The 21,075-nt window shown below is 36.8% G+C and overlaps 2 protein-coding genes across 2 annotated transcripts in view; both read right to left on the bottom strand.

Moving 5' to 3' along the window:
- Window positions 1-2,076: 2,076 nt before the first annotated feature.
- On the bottom strand, window positions 2,077-16,527 carry serinc2l (serine incorporator 2, like). Its single transcript, XM_007251757.4, has 10 exons — window positions 16,377-16,527; window positions 14,476-14,637; window positions 14,194-14,381; window positions 13,187-13,266; window positions 12,104-12,241; window positions 11,798-11,967; window positions 9,511-9,601; window positions 7,885-8,035; window positions 6,892-7,101; window positions 2,077-5,096 (listed from the first exon to the last, which is right to left on the bottom strand). The coding sequence occupies exons 1-10, from the start codon at window positions 16,413-16,415 to the stop codon at window positions 4,958-4,960; spliced, it is 1,368 nt and encodes a 455-aa protein (XP_007251819.2). The 5' UTR covers window positions 16,416-16,527; the 3' UTR covers window positions 2,077-4,957.
- Window positions 5,338-21,075, bottom strand: part of ptprub (protein tyrosine phosphatase receptor type Ub) — a 595,528-nt gene continuing 579,790 nt past the window's right edge. Inside the window, exon 31 of the transcript XR_007439597.1 lies at window positions 5,338-6,548. The gene's annotated coding sequence lies outside the window, so the exon portion shown is untranslated. The remainder of the gene's footprint in view (window positions 6,549-21,075) is intronic.

A 21,075-nucleotide genomic window follows, 5' to 3' on the forward strand; every position in this document is an offset into this window, starting at 1 on the left:
CCAATGGTCCATGCAATATTTACACTGGGAGTATGGTCACCTAACAAGTGAACTAAACTATCATGCAGAGTAAATAAATTACAACAGGGTGCCAGACGTTGACGTTGCCCATGAATCACATAGAGGTTTTATTTCTATGTTCAGTCTGGTTTAACCAGCTGCACTAATGAAGAGCTGGGGGTTTGGCTTATATTGTTTAACACATGCAGTAGAACAAAATAAAAACATCATATCATGTTACTGGCCCCAAAACAATGCAACAAACTATATTAACCCATTATACCCATCCTAAACTTTAAACACACTGGGCTGGAAATGCTCTATTAACTGAGGTAAAAAGTACACACTGTGGTAGCCTCCCTGTGATTCAGCCTATAAAGTTTACACTGAACAGTGTGAATGATGAGGAGGACATTCCAAAAGTGTGTGAATGCTGGAGAGAACATTCTAGAATAAAAATGCTGGAAAAAAACATTCTAGAACTATGTGAGTACTGGAGACAGTATCCTGGAACAGTGTGAATAATAAGGAGAACATTATAGAGCTGTGTGAACAGTAGGGACAATATCCTGGAACAATGTGAATGCTGGGGAGAACATTCTAGAACTGGGAAGTGTGTTCTAGAACTGTGTGAAAGCTGTAGAAAACAATCTAGAACTGTGAGTGCTGAGGAGAACATTGTCGAACAGTGGGAATGCTGGGAAGAGAATTCTAGAACTGTGAATGCTGCAGAGAATATTGCAAAACAGTGTGAATGATGGGGAGGACATTCTAGAACAGTGAAAATGCTGCAATGGACACTGTAGAACAGTGTGAATGATGGAGAGAACATTTTTTAGAAAAGTGTGAATGCTGTGGAAACCATTCTAGAACTGTGTGAAAGTTGTAAATACAATCTACAACTGTGTGCTGGGGAGCATATTCTAGAACAGTGTAAACGATGGGGAGAAAATTCTAAAACAATGTGAATGATGGGGAGAACATTCTAGAACAGTGTGAATGCTGGTAGGGACATTCTAGAACTGCAAGCACACTGGTAAGGACATTTTAGAATTACATAAATGCTGGGAAAGACATTCTAGAACTGCATAAATGCTGGGAAAAACATTCTCAAACTGCATTAATACCGGAAAAGACATTCTAGAACTGCATGAATACTGGGAAAGACTGACATTGTAGAACATTTTTAATGATTGTGAAACAGAACAGTAAGAAGATTATTCTAGAATAATTCATTCATTGTGCCAAAAGGGGACAATGTTCTACAGCAGTGTGCATGAAGGGGATAACATCCTCAATTGCACCCTCTGGTTGAGTTCAATATTTTCAGGTTAAAATATTTTTAGGTGTCTAATAACTGAGAAATTCATGGGATATAACTCCTAAGAGGTGAAAAAAAAACTTCTTTACATTGTTTTTAAATACATTTGGCATACATAATTTACAGATTTCTTTTATCTCACAGACAGCACCCCCATCTTAATTTATCATCAGATACGATCAGTTACACATCAGTTCCACCTAGTGGACAAATGACAAACAAATCTAGTCTCCATGAAAAAAAAACATTCAGGGTTTTCTCTTAAATTAAGTATAACTGGGCATTTTCTCCTTTTACTGCACAAACAGCCTCTGCTTTTTTGGAAATGCTTCACACTGGATGCTGCACCATCATATACAGTACCCTTAAAAAGTAAAGGTGCCACAATAGTTAGATGGGTCATGCCACTTTTGTAATAGAATGGTATGAAGAACATCTAAACTGATAGATATTTACATGTGAACAGGTTTTATTAAAAGGTTATTCACACCCATACATCTCTACATTACAAGCTGATTTATGGAACCAAATGTTGTTCTTCTATGGTCCCGGTCTTCAGACCTTGAATGCAGTCTTGCATTTTATTCTGGCTGGAAGTTTACAACTACCAAAGATTACAAAGTCCAGGGCTGGATCCAAGGTCCAGATATGAAGACATCTCTTGTGTGACATCATGCACATTTAAACATTTAAAGCACCTTTAATGTTTTTTAAAAGAGTGTAAGTGTATCTGAGAGAACAGACAGAAACACAGATCAGTTGCAGAACAGTTTATTGAAATAAAACCGATTGGCAGATGCACATCAAACAGATGAAACAACTGATATGTCTGGGTGCAGAAAATTTGTGCAACATCAGTATTGTTAATTACAGATGGTATAAAAAATGAAGAAGGCACTTCTATATTCAGGTCAGGGTCCTGGCTTGGAAGTTGTTGGTAAGCCAGGTTATTAAAAAAGGCACTTTTAGTGCATCAACAATTAAACGACTTAAAACCTTGCAAGTTGTTGCTAATAAATTAAAATGTACCATCATGCTTGTATGAATTACTATGAATTACAACACCAGCGGCATCTACATGCTGAGTTACTGAGATCACAATCAGAGTCTTCCATTTACAGCAGGAGAACCAAAGTTCTGAATACAGGCATTTTTGACTATTTACGATACTCGCGGCATAAAACACCCAGAATACTTCGAGCTACAGAGTTAAATCGACTTCATATGATACCTTATTCTTATTCATAATACAGCTTCATCACAAGACAATAACAGGACAAGTAATCAAAGGCTACAATATATAAAGCTTACTTTCATCAATATGATATGTGCTTACATGAAATATTATCAATGTACAAATAATGTCAAGAAATGTAAAAATATGAAACTAATGAAACATTGAACACAAAAAACACAAATATATGAAAGTATATGAAAATGCAAATTAAATTTCAAAAGCAAAAGCAATACAAAGCTCCTAACTTCTACAGTTCACTACAGTCACTTTCTGTCCAGCACTGAAATGTCGAGTCATTGTACAGCTATTTATATACACTAGAGTATGGGTTTACACATTTGATTATCATAGATCTATTAACAACACACCCACACAAACACCTTTTACAGGTTGAAAGAGCACCACCATCTATATATTAATATTAAACAACCTATATTCCAAAAAGGTTGGTGTAAAATGTAGATAAATATAATTCATCTCATAGAAAACATCAGATATTGAAAGTGAGACAACATTTACTCAGAACTTCACGGGAACTGCACATCTCAAAAAAGTTGGTTACAGGGAAACAAAAAAAATAAGTGGTACTAATACAAAACTGGAGCTGGAACTAACTCACATGACTGGGTAAAAAAATATTTTAGAAAGGCAGAGTCTCTCAAACAAAGGCTAGTGAAGGACTGCAACAGTTGTCTAACAATTTAAGAAAAAAAAAAAAAAGTTCCTTAATGTAAATTTTCAAAGACATCTCTCTATTTACATACATACATACATACATTACATATGTATTGTTGATGATTATGACTTACAGCCAATGAAACCCAAAAAATCATTAGAAAAAAAATAGAATAAATCTAATAGAACAGGAAATTTGAAAATTATATAATGGTATCTTTGGCAGTGTGCCAAAGTCATGCTGGAAAATGAAATTTGCATCTCCTCTAAAAGTTGTCAGCAGAAGGAAGCATGAAGTGCTGTAACATATTCCGGGAAAACACTGCACTGACTTTTGACTTGGTCTAGTGTGAAGTTTCCACAATCAATGATGGTTTGGAGAGCACTGCACTAAAAACAGGCATGATTCTGCACTTAAAATCCAGAAATCATAGTCTGTCAGTTAGTTCCCAGTGCATTCCACCGCTGCAATTTAAACAGGTATCATACAAAGAACAATACATGTCAACATGATCCAGAAAAGCTGCCCTCTTCTCTGGTCTAAAGCTTATTTAAAGCTAACTGAGACAAAATGGAAAACAGTTGTGATGAGATTTGAAATGCATTTTGGAAACCATGGATGCAGGTGTCCTGTGGCTATGAATATATTTCAGCAATCCTATGATAAACCACACACTGCACCCTCCAAAGCAGCCTGGCTGCACAAGAGAACAGTCCAGACCTTTTTCAAACATGATTTGGTGAATCATGAAGTGAAAAATACACTGTTGAGCAGACAAGAATGGGGCAATATTCCAGTGCAAAAACTTTAACAACTAATAATATTTTTCAGAAAATTATAACATCTCACTTTCAACATTTGAAATGTGTTTTATGTTCTACTTTGAACAAAACAAGAGTTCAATGTATTCTATTTTTATCTACATTTACTTACATTTTACACATCATTACAACTGTGGCAAACTTTTTGGAAGTAGATTGCAGTGTTTAGTAATACAGCTCAGACTGCTCAAAAAAAGCAGCAAGAGCTTTTGCTGAAATGTATGGCAGTGAGTAAGGTAGGGCGTGTCACACTAGGCTTATCTTTCAGACACACAGCCGCTAACGGGGCTCCAGTGAAGGTCTAGAGAGAAAAACATCCCCCTCTGTGAACCCCAAAGCCTGACACTTTTTTTTTTTTTTAAGAGACCATCAATCTATCATGAAATTGCTTTAGGAAAAAAGTGCTTGATTAACTAAAACTTCAACCCTGTTACTGAAATAAATGTCTTGTAAAAAGTGTATTTATTTCAGGTAGAGACGGCTAGTAGCAGCAGCAGTAACATGCATATTCGTGCCTGTGTGTATTCGTGGCGAGACCACTGAAGACATGGCCTGTTGTGCATCTTTAACTATTGTCTTGAATGTGTACAGTATCAGGTTTGACTAGTTAGCGTTCTTCTTTCAAGCATAGACATACTGATTTGAAAAGAATCCTGTAGATAAGGTTAAAATTGCACCAGTAAAGAAGCCACTTACAGTTGTACCAAGGCATTAAAGAAGAAGATAAAAGAGCAAGAGCAGATTTGTCAGGGCACAAATATATATGAACATCACAGAGGAAGCTACATGCTTCATTCATTTATCCTACTTCATAATTGCTTACCTTTATATTAGCAGGTACAGCTCCTACTTTATTCATTCAATCTCACACTCACACCTGAATACACATACATGTATAGGGCTCAGCTGAAATCCCGGTTGGGGAGGATGACTGGGCCTATGAGGGTCCAGAGATAGAGTGCCAGACTCAGCCAGCTAGAGCAGATTTTCACCCACACTGCAGGCATGCTGCTCGCCATGGCCTGGGTGGTAGTGTCAGGCCTGGAAAAAGAGAAATAAGGAACATTGCATGTAAGTATATGGATATACTTGGTTTTAAGGTTCATACATATTTTAACCAATAATTTTCCATGCCTTCAAGGCAAATTTTCATGACCATCTGATTTTTAAAACATGGAAAAGGACAATGAAACAAAAAAAACCATAACTAAAACTATAATTAAAATGTATTACAGTAGGCCTAAAATGAATCTAATATAAATGTTGACAAACTATCTTTAATAATAAAATGTTAAAAAGGCTTAAAGGCTAATAAAATGCTAAATTACTGAATTAACTTTGAGCTGACGCAATTGTTAGCTCAAAATAGATTTAAACTGAAACACAAAGATTTGTAGACCAAATTTCCATGACTTCTAAACACTTTCTGGGTGTTTTTATTTTTCCAAAACGTATCCAAGACTGGAAATTGCTATTTTCAAATTCCATGACTTTTCCAGGTTTTTCATGAACGTATGAACCCTGTGGTTTGCTTCACAAATCAGGAATGGAACTGTATGAATGGGGTTGGGAGTTGAAACCTGCAGAAAGGTAGCTCTCCAGGAGAAAAATAGGAGAGCATTGTTCTAAAACAGAGGTCATCAAATTTGGACTTTCCAATTCCAGTCCCAATTTCTGAAAGGTGCAACACTATGAGCTCAATCAGTTACATTTAATGCTCTGTTTTCCCTTTCTGCAGGAACAAAGTCCTGGACTTGAAACTGGATTCAAGGTTGAGATTTGAGGAGATGTATTTCTAATAGATAAAATTGTGAAATTACAACAAATCATGTCCAAAAGTTTGTAAACACCTGTTCATTTATTATTTCTAATTTAAGGGCATCCATAGGGAACATGTCCCTTTTTTACTCTTCTGTAAAGACTTCATACCACATTGGAACATTGCTTGAAAATTTAAATGCATTCAGGACCAAAAGAATTTGTGAAGCCAGGTTCTGATGCTGGATAGATAGTTTTGGATCACAAAGACCATTCCATCCATTCCTGTCTCAAACTCCAGATGACAGAACTCTACTGTCCCAGTCCTGTGGATCTTTGAGCATCGTAGTCTAATCAATGTTTGGCACTGGGCCCAGGTATGGTCACTCTAACCCATTCTAAACTGTTTTCTGTAAATATTATAAAAGATGTGTCTACAACAGTTTTGAATATATAGTGCATCATAATTTTGGCAGCAAAAATGACCAAACTTTTTTTTTGAGTTGCAATAAAATAAGACAACATTTTCGCAGTTTGTATGGCACATCAGTCACAGCAAATTATAGAACAATTAAAGATAAATGGCCTGAATGTTTTTATTATTTTATTTCTATTTTTGCACAGCCAATTATCCAACCCACTCATTAGGACTCCCCCTATCACTAGTGATGCCCCAACACACCAGGAGGGTGAAGACTAACACATGCTTCCTCCGATACATGTGAAGTCAGCCACCTCTTCTTTTCGAGCTGCTGTTAATGCAGCATTGCCGAGCAGCCAGCGTGCTTAGAGGAAAGCGCAGCGGCTCGGTTCCGATACATCAGCTCACAGACGCCCTGTGCTGTACACATTACCCTTTAGTGATGTGGGGAGAGAGCGCCATCTACCCACCCAGAGGGAGCGAGGCCAATTGGTCTTACTCTGAGCGCTGGCAGCTTGATGGCAAAGCTGCATGGGAGGGGGTTCGAACCTGCGACCTCCCGCTCATAGTGGCAGCGCTTTAGACCGCTGGACCAATCGGCGCCTGTATATTTTAAATCATAGAAAATATAAAAAAAAAAACTAATGGCAGACTTACTTGTACCAGTTGGTGAGGGTCATCATGATGTAAAGTGAAGCCAGAAAGAGGTGGAAGTGAAAGAAAGAATAGCTATAGGTGACCCCCTCCTCCTCATTATCCACCACCCTCTGCATGCTGCCCTCCTCCACTTTGCTTTCCACTTCCGAGCCCTTCCCTTCCTCCGTCTGCATCAGCCTGTTCACCTGAGTGTTACTGGATGAGCGGATGCTGCGCAGGGAGAGAACAGGCCACACGGTCAGGGAAATGTGGAGAGCAGCACACTAAACTGTCTTTATGTGTTATAAATACAATACAGAGTGTCAGATGCTAAAAAAGCTGGGAGCTGAGATCAATAATTTACTGGCCCTCAGCAACCTCAGCATGAAAGTCTGATGATGATATAAATTTGTTTTCAAGACACTGAAAATACCAAATAGGTCTGAAATGTTCTGTTTTTAAACTTTCTTTCCATATTGTCGCAGTCACAGAATGTAGTTTTAACACAATTCAAAGAATGACAGCCAGAATCAGAATACAAGATTTTGACATGAAAGCAACAATATATTCTGGTGCAACACATTGATTCTACCTAATCAGCCTAAACACCAAAACCATTGCTGTGCTGAAAATTAGCATTTTTAACTATTTTTTTTTAACTATTTTTAACAAGACACTGAAGTCTGCACAATCTGAACACACCTTAAGAACAGCATTGACCTTTAGACACAGACAGACACACACACACACACATACACACACACAGACAGAAAGACACAGACAGACACTCAGACCCCCTAACAACTCTATCCTTACACCACAGGAATGCAGGCAGCTGTATTCTATTCTGCTGTTTCTTGGCTTTGGACAGTTTAAAAAAGTTTTCTTTTTTCTTTTTTTAAACAGTACACTGTTCAGAAGACCCATTTTTATATTATCCACCTTTCAATGAAGTGAATCCAGATTAAAATATCAAAACTTAAGATTTCTTTTATCAGATTTTGCATGTTCTACCTGGCGTATAGAGTGCAAAAAAGAAAAATGATCAATCCCACGATGCCTTGGGCGTCCCACCACTGCACCGTTCCTGGGGCGGTGGTAGGTGTAGGGTGTGTGCTGCTGACGTTGGACACCAGGCTGAGTAGGCTGGGGTTACAGTCCCGGTCTGAAGGAGAACCATGCAGACACATTAGTTAGCCTCACACATAATGAACATGGAAGAGATGTGATGTTCACATGGAATATACAGTAATCCTGCTACATTCTCAAATCATCTTGCTTCTACATACACAGAAATCTCTTTAATCCTCAGGGGTCAAACAAACAAACACTCTGTCCCATCAAAAAATCAATATTCTCGATATTTCTATTACTAGATTTGTGATAACACAGCAAAGATAGGAAAATCAAATTTAACTGGTGGACTTGTGCGTTCTGCCTCTTATCTGTGAAACTGACCAGCTAACATGGGAAAAACAAACTTAATAAAAGAATCAACAAGCATTACATTTGATTTGCTGGCATGTATACTGACCCCAGGGGTTCAAAGTGTTTCTACAGGACCTCTTAACATATTCATAAGCATATAGTAAAATAGTATAGTGGGGTACAACAGCAAAATCAAGCACTGTGCACTAAAGAGCAGAACCCTGTTCTTAGCATAAAATAGGATGAACACAGTAAATGTGGGACAGGTTTTGTTGACTGTATCAGGTTACTTGCATTAAAAACACTTGGTGTAGCATGGCGTGCTTGCCTGGCCACTGAACCCTAGTCTGTGAAAAGGCACTGTTACCCAATGTTGTTTTAAACTATTTTTGGTAGATTTTTTTTTCTAGGTAAAGTAGTAAAACATGAAGCATGACCCTGTACCAAACATGTACCAATACACGCCTAAAATAAAGCCATAACAATCATACTGACATGTTGAGCATTACAGGTTAAGGATGATAATAAACGATCACAATGGCTTTAAAAGGTATACCCCTTAATCTAAAGTCTGTAGTTTTACTATAAAATTTAGTTTTAGAACAAATTATATATACAGCTCTGGAAAGCAAATATTGATTTCTGAACTCCAAAACTTCATGAACATGAACTTAAGCTTTCTTTGCATTATTTGAGGCCATTTTGCATTTTCTGCAAATAAATGCTCTAAATTACAATCTTTTTTTGAAATTTGGGAGAAATGTTGTAAGTAGAATAAAACAACAATGTTCATTTTACTTAAACATATACCTATACATAGCAAAAGCAGAGAAGCTGATTTAGAAACTGAAGTGGTCTCTTTTTTTTCCCCAAGAGCTGTATATACTACCAGGTCAATGATAAATGCTGAGCAATAATGACCATGGTAAAAAAAGAAAATGAAGTATTATTTTATTTTTCAAGGCTTCTGTTACTTAAACGGCAATATTTAACTGTCCCACTTTGCCTGGTGTCCAGCTGAACACAGCCTATCAAACCTAAACAACTACTTAAATAGCCTCTAATTAATCTATTCTAGGACACAAAACTTACCACCAAACGTACAAGCCTAAAAAAGAATTTAAAACAACAATATAAACAAACAACAACAAAAAACTCAAGACTAAAACTGTGAACTGTCTTCTAACTACTGACATACTGTTAATAACTTACTGGGATTGTTGGTCATGGCAGACCATGTGACATACATGGTGTACAAAGTGATGAGAGAAGACTGCAGCAGACCAGACTGAGGAGAGGCGTCCTGCGAGAGGCACAAACACACACATACGTATAAACATAACAGAACATTAGTGCTGTAGTAATACCCATTTTCATAATGCATGTTTTAGAAAACACTGCCCTTACTAATACAGACAGTTCATCAAACCCTTTTGAAGGTTCCATCAGATGGCTCTGTGCCCTTGTATTTTTTTTAACTGCACTGTCTTTACACTAAGCTGAAAAACTAGCTAAAATCTAAAATAGCTGACGTCTGGTGTACTAGTGGTAGAAGATGCCCAAAAATAGCTTAAAACCGCTTAACTGAAAAAAAATGCCAAATGCTAAATGCCACAATCAGCAAAGGAGCGCTGCAGGAGCGAAAGCCCACAGGAAGGTTATGATGTCTGTCCATTAATTCAGAGCACAAACCACAGATCAATGAACTGTAAGCCAGAAGCCACTAAGCATCTCTAGGAAGCAGAAAAATGCTGGGGAAAAAATTTGCTGAGCACCCGAGATGAACACAACATATATAGTTTAGTTGTTTACCAAAACAAACTTCTTCTTAATATACTAAAATATAATCAAACACCAAATCTAAGATTCATATCTTTAGCTTCAGTTAAGACTGCACTTTGCAAACAATAGCCCTATCTTGACAGGACTTCTCAGGGGGACATCTGCGAAAAATAAATCAAACTTCTACTCAGTGATGAAACTCTTGCATCTGGACTGCAATTAAAAAAAAAAAACAAAAAAAAAAAAAACAGGAGGACCAGTGAGTTTTTTGCTTTCTCGGTCACATAACATCACGTTCAGCAGCTCCTCCATTTCCACCCGCTGTTGTGTTTACGTGGATCTCCGTGGAATCATGTGCCCAAAGTGTAATTACGGTGTGTGGCAGTGGACAAATATTTTATGAAAGCAAGTTCACGAAACTCAGATGTGCATCCAGACGGGAATAAATTTACCAGAGGACCACTAAGTTCAGCAAAAAACAGTAGGTAAAAATAACGGCCTGTAATTTTCTCAAAGGACGTCTAAGAAAAACATGTACATGGTCGTTCCTGATGGGAATAAAATCACAGAGGACCCCCCATAAAAGTGAAAACTACCCCAGGGCCCTCTGAGAAAATAATCCCGTCCGGTTAGGGCTAATGGCCCATATTTATCAAACTTCTATGGGTAAGAATGCTGATCCAGGATCAGTTAAAAGTTTACTGAATTCTACTAGACAGCTGATGAGAGGTGATCTTAGCTCATTACTTATACTCTAAGACACTTGAGTAAAGAACTACAGCTTAAGCTACAAATCACATTTTCTCTCTTTCTCTACAGCTAATCAGAGAAAGGCTTTTTACAAAACAGAGACTTTATTTAGCACAAAATTTGAATGATGCACTTATTCAGAGTGATTTACATGTGCATCATGTTACACAGGTAGGGGAAAAGAAGCAGTTTTGCTGGCCAGGGAAACAAACCCTAGTCTACCAGCTATCATTAGTGAAAGTCTAACAGCCTCTACACTGTTTTAACACAGTCATTAAATGATGTCTGGTTGTTAAGAAGTCAATTGGCCCTTACAGAGACTGTTCAACATTCCAGACTACAGGGTTTAGACACGGATAAATAAACAAAAAATTCACCGAAAACTTTAATCAAAATTATATAATATGATTATAGTAGGCCTAAAATTAATCTGATAAAAATGTTACACACGATCTTTAATAATAAAATGTGTGTCAGATGCTGAGAGATCTATTGTGTAGGGCTACATTACGGTACCAACCCTGTGCTGATGTATTTGTTAGCTTAAAATAGATTTCTTAGTTGATAAAGAAAAATCACAAAGATTTATAGATCAGATTTTCATGACTTTTCCAAAACTTTTTGGGTATTTTTATGTTTCCAAAACTTATCCAGGCCTGGAAATTGCTATTTTCAAGTTCCATGACTTTTCCAGGTTTTTCGTGACCGTACGAGACTAGTGTTTTGCAATGGAACACATACTCAGTCAAAGTACATTTACTTGTGCATAGTGATTAGTAATCAAGTAATTAAGTCACACTGCCTGAAGCAAAATCTTCACTAGAACATCCTACTATGGCATTTTATGTTTGTTTTTCTTTGATGTCTGCAGTTTACCAAAATATGAATTCCAGTCATTTTTATCCATGCAGCCTTTCTCAACTATCTGCATGTTTTGGATTTTAATGAACCGATAAAAACTGCATACCTGAACTTTAGGTAGAATGGACACCACAGAGATGATGACACAGAAGATGAGGTTCAGGCTGATGAAGACCTTGTGTTCGGTGCAGTCATCAGGCTTAGTGTAGTACAGGTAGAACAGCACCACAGCAGTAAACGCCAGGGCATAGTGCAGGATGGTAAAGAACAAGAGACCTGCACACCCACAAACACACACGCGCACACACACCAAGCACAGTTTCAAGTTACTGCTTCTCAGGTGTGATGCACCCTGGTAAAGTCTTTGTACTGTCATGCAGTTTCACAGCTTTCCTGATAGAGGTCACCTTACCGAAGAACCAGCCCTTGCTGTTGCCCTCCTCAGCATTTCTGACCCACACCTCATTCCAGGAATGGGCAAAGTCAATCAGCAGGATCAGCTGGATCAGGATGAACATGAAGGAGCCCACAATGCCAAAGTAGAACCACACTGTAGATGCAAAGGGGAAAAAAAAAACAATATTTTATTAGTGATTAATCATCTCAACAGTCCTCAATCCCACACATTGTTCTTGTATTTGTTTTCACTGCTCCATCACTCCTGACTCCATCTCATGCAGTGCTTGTTTATTACTCAGTGAATAAACTAAATAAGGTTGGATATTACATGATCATGTTTATATATGAGTAGTGACCGCACAGATTTGTGGTTTGAAAAAGCACAAGGCCTACAAAAAGCAACTTATATTAGCCCAGTGATAATGACACAATGTATGAACGATTCTGGATAAACATCATAGAAATACTATTTGGTTTCACAGACTCCAAGCATACAAATAACTTGAAAATGTGTTCCTGTACTTTTCTCATTCCCCTCAGGGTGAGTAATTTTGATGAGTCAGAGAAATAGCATGTTCCTGCCAATACAATACAAGCCACAACAATAACAACTACGCCCTATTTTCAGTACCCCGTCCATGCATTATACATCGCCCGAAAAAGCTCATTAAAAAATAATGGCCTCATCCTCAACTGGAAACGGGATTACATGATTACTCAGAATTCAGTTCTATTCTTTCTACACTGGTTCCCAGAATTCCATTATCAAGACAGCCACAGCTCCACTGACTATTATTATGGTCTGCTGTAACATTTGTGGCTATTTTCTTATTTTGCTTAAGTAGACAGAAAACTTAATAGTTTTTCTTAGTTCTTAATCTTAGTTGAGTTGACACATTTCAGGACACTTTGGCATCTCTTTACTCTACCACCATACAGTGTTGCACAAAGGTGAGAATTATATAAATGTTTATGGTGAAGATGTTCTTTTCTAATGTATTCCGATTCATCTGATGTCTAAAATGCTATTTGTGCTGGAGAAACATGTTTTTCACACATAGTCTATAACACATTAAATACTCAATTCTATGTGTACCATCATTAAATGTTCCATCAGGGATGAAGAAGGCTCCAACAGTAATACCAACCAGGATCAGAAACTTAAAGAACCAAAATCTGTGGATATAAAAGAGAACAGCAGAGAAAGCATGTCAATAGCCTGCAAAAAGACAGGATAAATAAAAATTTAGTCATTAGTCAAAAAACTAATTTCTCCAAAGTCTTCACTTTATGACATAATATGAATCTTATAGTTGTTCTTTACAATGTGTCAAAATGTCATGATGGATGAACCAACAGAAATGATGCAAAATAACCTAAATCTCTTTACACTGATTTTCACTGAAAGTTAGAAAATGTTTTTTGCTTCTGCTGAAGAAGAAATATTTTTTTTATATATATAGAAACAAGATTTTTGTAAGACAGAGACAATGTTCTTTTTTATGATGTCACAACAATATCTAAACAGCCATTTGTCGAAATGCATAGTGCTAAGGACAACAATCAAAACATGCCATTTATGATTGAGAGTGTTTATATGCAGAAATCTGTTTTATTCACTAATCTGATTAATGTGTTTACATGCACTAGGGCAATACAATAACAGAAAAATGTCAAAGAACAATGTGATGTATACTTTAAACTTCCCGCTGCAGCTTTATAGGAAAATGTTTGTTATTGATGGCTTTTGTTAATACACAACTTTGCCTTTCTTACAGCTTAGTTGAAAAGAAAATAAGATAATGTTTTTTTTATTTAAAGAGTGTTTGTCATATCTGATTACATGTGTTTTTTATGCACAGAATGAGGAAAAAAAAAGTTATGATAAGGGTATTGTGTGCTGAGAATTCCAATTACTGAGCTACGATACAGCTCTTTTTGTTGAATTTCTAACTTGGATTAATTCCAATGTAATATATCAGAGTATGCAGTTTACATGATTGAAATTTAAGAAAGTCTGCATTTTTGAGTGCATGTAAACCAGTTCACTAATTGTAAGAAACAGAGCAATTTGGCATCAATTTTAGAATTTCAATAACACACCCGTTTTGAATAGGAGCACGAGGGTCTTTGCTGGTCTTGACACGAATCATGATGGCAGCAAAGAGGAAGAAGAAACAAGCCATGGCGAAGCACATGCGATACACAGATTTGTAGCCCACAATCACATCACAGTTGACATGGTTCTCTACACCCGGTATGGTGGTTCCACCTTGACAGAAACCAGGAATCTGGAAGAATAACACAAAAAAGTGAGTCTATTAGTGTTCTAATCTTAGTTACCACAACACACCCAGAGCACAGATGGAGAGCTTGTGAACCCACCTTGCGAAGCTGAGTCTCCATGCCAGGCAGGATCATAATAATAGACACTACTGTTCCCAGCAACAGGAAGAAGGAGAAGACCAGCCGAGTGACTGTAGAGTTGCTGGATGACGGACAGCACCCACACAGCAGACATGGAGCGGAGCCACATAAACATGAGGCCTAAAGGAAGGAGGGGTAAGCAAATGAAGAGAGAGGGTGCATGGGGAAGAATCTGGTTTAGCGTCAATAACAAACATTAAGCCAAGGCTTATAAACAAACAATCTCCAAGAGTCCTTTTATTTCCTTTTAGACAAGACACACTAACAGAAAACACCCAGGCTTCCTCTTAACAGATAGATAACGGTTTAATAATTAGCCCGAGTTAATGCGGACAACAGTGTGTTTTTCTGAACCTGTTCCCACAGTGACTATGTGGATTTAGAATAAACGAGCACCATTGTATAACTTATTGACACATATAATTTCTTCAACTAACTATGTTATAAGAGGAGTATCTCATTGCTGTGGTGAGTGAGACCTAGCTAGCTACTTGAATTACATTATAACTCACAAGTTCAGTGACTCATCCACAGTGCCTTCACGAAGTCTAAAGCACAAGCATGACAACACCTTTTTAACACTGAGTAATAATTAAGCTGCTGACTTTTGGATACACACACACAAAAAATAAACTAAATAGATTTAACAAATAGCATACCATAGCACATATGGTATATGAAATAAATGTACATAACAGCAGGGTAACATACAATTTACAGCTCTGGAAAAAATTAAGACACCACATCAGTTTCTACATCAGTTTCTCTGATTTTGCTATTTATAGTTACATGTTTGAGTAAAATGAACATTAAACAAAATGAACAATGATAACAAATAAAAATATTGTCATTTAGAGAATTTATTTGGAGAAAATGCAAAATGGCTGAAATAACAAACGATGCAGAGCTTTCAGACCTTAAAAAATTAAAAGAAAACAAGGTCATATTCAATATTTGGTGGAATAACTCTGTTTTTTTTAATCACAGTTTCCATGCATCTTGGCATGCTCTCCTCCACCAGTCTTACACACTGCTTTTGGATAACTATGGCACTCCTGATGCAAAAATTCAAGCAGTTCAGCTTGGTTTCATGGTGATGATCATCCATATTCCTCTTAATTATTAAGAAACCCAATTTTAAGTTGTGATACTTTTTTCCAGAGCTGTATATCGCTATCAAATAAACAACTATTTTTTACATTTAATTTGTAGTAGCTACAACAGTTCTCCAGTTATGACAAACAGAAAATGACAGTCAACACATTACAAAAAAAACTGCGCATTTGAGCTGTCTTCAAGTCAAATAAACGACCTGTCAGAATCTTCTAGAGGCCAAACAGACTGTAAACAGTGAACACACACAAACACACTGGGCTTTTTGTAACACTATCGGGATTATCTTGCTCTGTTTATGTAAATGACGAGCATTTCCTTGTCTAAATATCAAAAAAACATGACTAGTGCTCACCAGCTAAGATAAGTTAGCTAGTTAGCTAACTAGCGTTAGGTTACCTGTCTGGAATGAAAATAAGAAACTCTGCGTTATTAATGTAGCTTTAGCTAGGTTAGCTGTCTTGCTACCTAAATAAACTTAGCTAGCTGCACATAATTATATAAAATACCGTCGTTTTACATCACACACCCATCAAACACGATTAACAGTGTTAATGTAAGGCGTATCTCTAGTGCTCTGAGTAGGAGCTATCTGAGCTGAGCTAGTTAACAAGATATTTAGTGTGAATAAGTGAGATCACACCCAGCGTTAGCTGAGAATCTGTGGACCAGTTTCACAGATTAACGGAGAGCTAACAGTTAGCTTAGCACAGTGGTCTGATCTGAAGAGAAAAATAAAAACTTACACAGCTCGCGAGAGAGCACAGCGCCATACAAGCCCCCATTTTCGATCAGATGTTCAGCCAGCGAACAGGAATCGGTTAGTGATCCTGTCAAACCACAGACAGCTAGCTAGCGTTTCCCTGTATGGGGGCGTTGGAGAAGCTGATAAAGGACTACAGCAGAGAATCTCCCACAATAAAAGTCCTCCTGGAGCAGCTTTAACTATAATAATTTAAAATGACAAAAAGGTATTAATGATATTTAGTCTCCGTCTTTATTTGCTCTTTTTTAATATATAATTTTAAAAAGTGTCTAATGAATAATTATTAATAAGGAGTACTCTGAAAAAAAAAAAAATAGACAATGGTAAAGATAACTGTTTTCTATTCTTGTTATTTTTATTTATTGAATACGATTATAAAAAAATATACATTTTAATAAACACAAAGAAAATATTACCACTTTATCTGTGGCATGCAATATTTAATATTAAGGTATTATAGTTTTAGAAAAAAAAATCTAACCTAATTGTTTAAAAATATATAAATAGAATTATTTTGATTCCAGTGCGACTTAGAAGGTCACTGGTGTTATAGACATAGAATAAAGTCATTTTAAAAGTTTGAAAATATTGAATATTAGATTTGACTGTGAAATACTCGTATGGTAATAAAAATTAAATGGCAAAAAGCCTTTTAATTAAAATTTTATTTTTGTAACATATGAACGGTGCTCAACTGAAAAAATTAATTGCAAATTAGGTGATTAATTCATTTTAATTTTGTCATAATATTTTCACACATGTTTGGAAAAAGAAAGTGCAAAGCGGTATTTGCTTTTTTATTTTAGTGTTTTTATTTCTGTTTTATTTTTTGGCAGGAATTTCCTTCCATAGGTTTATGAAATGGTTTACATTAAGGTTTGATAAACAAGAGTCCTCTATTAACAAAATAAATAATTGATTTTCCTGTAGATTTAGTGGGCTACAAAGTTTAGCTCTTTCTAAATGTCAGTAGAACCAGATATGCTAACTGACCTACTTCCGTAGATTTATTGTGGTACAAAGTTTAACTCATAAAAAGTGCTTGATGGCCTGGTCAGTTTTCCGGAGCTTCGACACACACCTTCCTTTTTGCACTCTGGTCTCACACTGTTTAATAAACACAGAAGACAAGCTGATTGAAAAAAAAACACATTTGGGGTTTATTACCAAACAAAACAGTGACTTTTTAAAATGTCATAAACTACATTGTTAGTGTTATTTTGTGTAAACTAAATATGTATGCTTAATTACTTACATACAAACACTGACATGCCACAAGTCATGGCATAGTAGTATGTAAATAAATTATGGACAACTTGGAAACACCCACACCTGAATATGTTGTAATGGGTGGTCAGCATGCTCATCAGAGTTGTTCGGGCATTTCACATCCACAATGTAATGTGTATACTGGGAATATGTTACATAAGGCATTACCACCCACAGTGGACAGCATGTGCAGTGTGTGGAAATTTAGACAAGCGGCAAAAGACATTGGATACAATATTAATCCCATATCACATAATGTTTTGCATAATTAATGTCAGAATAATTTCCAGAATAAGTGTATGGAATAATAAATGCAGCTGTAAATGATTATAAAGGGAAAGTGCAACGAACTGTTACTTTTTATCATTTTATTTCAATTTCTTTCCCCATTTTCACCCAAATTTACACAGGCAATTACCCAACCCACACATTAAGCCTCCCCCTATCAGTAGTGATGCCCCAACACCAGGAGGGTGAAGACTAGCATATGCCACCTTCGATACATGTGAAGCCAGTCACGGCCTCTTTTCGAACTGCTGCTGATATAGCATTGCTGAGAAGATTGGAGCAAAGCGCAGCGACTCGGGTCCAATACATCAGCTCACAGGCGGCCAGTGCTGAGCGACATCACCCTTTGGCGTGATGTGGGAAGAGAGCGCCATCTACCCACCCAGAGAGAGCAAGGCCAATTGTGCAAGCGCCTTAGTCCGCTGGACCACTCGGAGCCCCTGGTAAGCATACCTTGCAATAATAAAAAAATAAACAGAAATATAGAAAAAACATAATAGGCAACATCGTGGTCTGCTACATCTTTCATATTTTGTATAATGATTAAAGACAGGCCTATTCTAAACAGCACAGTGTTTATCATAATTTATTTGATTGTTGGTAATATTATGCAAACTGACATAGCATGAGATATTTATGAATACAAACGAAATGCTAAAAAATTGAATTTGGTTCTAAAATTATTAATAATGTTAATTTAAAATTATTTAAGAGATCAGAGATTTATAACTGGTATAATGTTATTGTGGTGTATGTCTGTATTTGTTCCTTACTGTGGTATTTGATGAAGTTACACTACATCAGATAGAGTTTGATGACAGGGCAGCTCTGATGTGATGTAGCTGTGGCTCGCCTCCTCTACAGGCTGAGGAATGGTATCGCCCTGCTGATTCTCCGCTGTTCTCTACATCCACCCCCCCCCCCCCACACCTCTCTCTCTCTCTCTTTCTCTCTTCGGCTGGAGAGGCGACATGCTGACAGACATTAAGGCTGGTGCCAGGTGGTCCAACATCAGCCGTCTATCATGAAGGGGTCTGTGCTGCTGCTGCTGTGAGAGCATCACCGGTAAGTTGACCTATAGCTGATTTTCCTCTGTATTTTTAACACGACACTGAAACCGGTTTATAATGAAACCTATTTATTATCGACGTGAAACGCGGAACACCCCCAGCCTAGTGATGCTCCCCATCCTGACACAGGTAGTTATCTAGCAGAGGATTCTCATCCAGCGCATCTGATTTGTTTTCTAAACAACGGTACGAAACGCAGCTTTAAGCAGATAATAGCAGTGGCCTGCTGAAGCTAAAAGCTGGAGTCAGTGTTATTACTCAGCAAAGAGGGACACTGTACACCGAGACATGTGGCTACCTGGCAACAGAGACTCACAGCCTCACATATACACTGATAGACCACTGAACCCTGCCTGTGTTTAGCCCACTCACTGTGAAAGCTGTCTAGCTGTATAGAAGCTGTATAGAACATGGGCTTTTATTATCCATTACAGAATATAATATTATATATTATTCCTGGAGACATGCATCTCTAGATCACTGATCTACAGATTTACTTTACATTATTTGCTTTCCTGTGATTACTGAGACTAATATCATTTAACATAAAGTAACTCCTGAACATTTTTAACCCTTTCAGACCTGAATTATGTGTTAGTGTTGAAAATATATTATAAATAATAATATTAATGCTGTTTTCTGTCTGCAGTGCACACAAAGGGAGACTCTAATATTATAATATAAAATCTATATTAACAATAAATTCAAACTAAAAAAAAAAGTACTATTTCTGTGCCTATTTGATTGGAAGCCTGTGCTTAAATTTTTTTTCGATGTGGTACTTACCTTTTTGTTCACAAGCCATCTCTAAACACTAAAATAACATGAAAATAGTTTTTTAATTGCATACAATAAATAAAGTTAGTTTTTTAGTTTTTAGTTTTTAGCCTCTTTGTCTTTGGTGCTGTTTTTTCCAGTGCAGTGGGCAGGGCTAAGCTATTGTTTTATTGGCTTATAAACTTTCTTTAGGGTTGTTTATACTCTTTTATAATTAAAACAGGTGATAATTAGTGTTATGTGCAACAAAACTTTTGAAAAAAATTGAAAATACATGATGTATGTCTGAAAGTCTGAAAGGGCTAATAGGCCCATACTTGCATCCCATCTGTGTAATTGTGTACCTGATTACTAATATTAGCTAGTTAACGTATGAAGTATAGTAAATATAAAAGTGAGTGTACACAATTATTCAATATGCATACTCACAATGGTCGTTTTTTGATTATAGCTGCATCCCAAAGTCTATAGTATCATCTAGCACCAGTTGGCTCTAGGGCTGGGTGATACTGTAAAAAAAAAAAGAAAAAAAAAAGAGCGATTCTCAATAAAGATTTTTAGTTCTTTCATAACTTTTTTATTTGCATACAGCTCAGGAAAAAGCAATGCACACATTATTGTTTCCTTTACATTTCATTTGTACTATTTTTTTACGATAAGTAAGCACCCCCTTTAACCTTACATGCAGCTTTTATATTAAATATTTTAAATTTAATTTCTATTTTTATCCCATTTTGTCCCCAAATTACAAGATCAATTACCCAACCCACTCATTAGGACTCCCTCTATCACTATCAGTAATGCCCTAACACCAGAAGGGTTAAGACTAGCACATGCCTCCTCCGATACATGTGAAGCAAGTCTCCGCCTCTTTTTGAACTGCTGAGTAGCCAGTGCGCTTGGAGGAATGACATCACCTTTTGGGGTGATGTGAGGAAGGAACGCTATCTACCCACTATCTACCCTAGAGAGAGCAAGGCCGATTGTACTCTCTCATGGCTTTGGCAGTTGATGCCACGCTGCATGAATGGGATCCTAGTGGCAGAGCCCCAGTCCACTGGACCACTCTGACGCCCACTTTTATATTAAACATTGTGCAAACATAACATCCTTGTATTTCAGCTAATAAAAAAGTGTAAAATATGAAAATCACTGCCATAAAAATGCTGCTATACTGCTATAAAAGCAATATATTATTTTTTTATGTTATATATTAATTTTGGTTGATACAATACAATTCCGATATCTATTTGAACAGCATAAAAGCCTTTACCA

This window comes from Astyanax mexicanus, chromosome 6 (assembly GCF_023375975.1).
Source record: "Astyanax mexicanus isolate ESR-SI-001 chromosome 6, AstMex3_surface, whole genome shotgun sequence".
Taxonomy (NCBI): Eukaryota; Metazoa; Chordata; class Actinopteri; order Characiformes; family Acestrorhamphidae; genus Astyanax; species Astyanax mexicanus.

Bases quoted from the DNA above. Each gene is read 5' to 3' on its own strand.
- serinc2l (XM_007251757.4), bottom strand. From the start codon at position 16,415: ATGGGGGCTTGTATGGCGCTGTGCTCTCTCGCGAGCTGT. The intron at 14,638-16,376 runs GTAAGTTTTTAT...TCCTTCCTTTAG, and splicing joins TGTGCTCTCTCGCGAGCTGT to GCCTCATGTTTATGTGGCTC. The intron at 8,036-9,510 runs GTAAGTTATTAA...GTTCTCCTTCAG, and splicing joins TGCCATGACCAACAATCCCA to ACCGGGACTGTAACCCCAGC.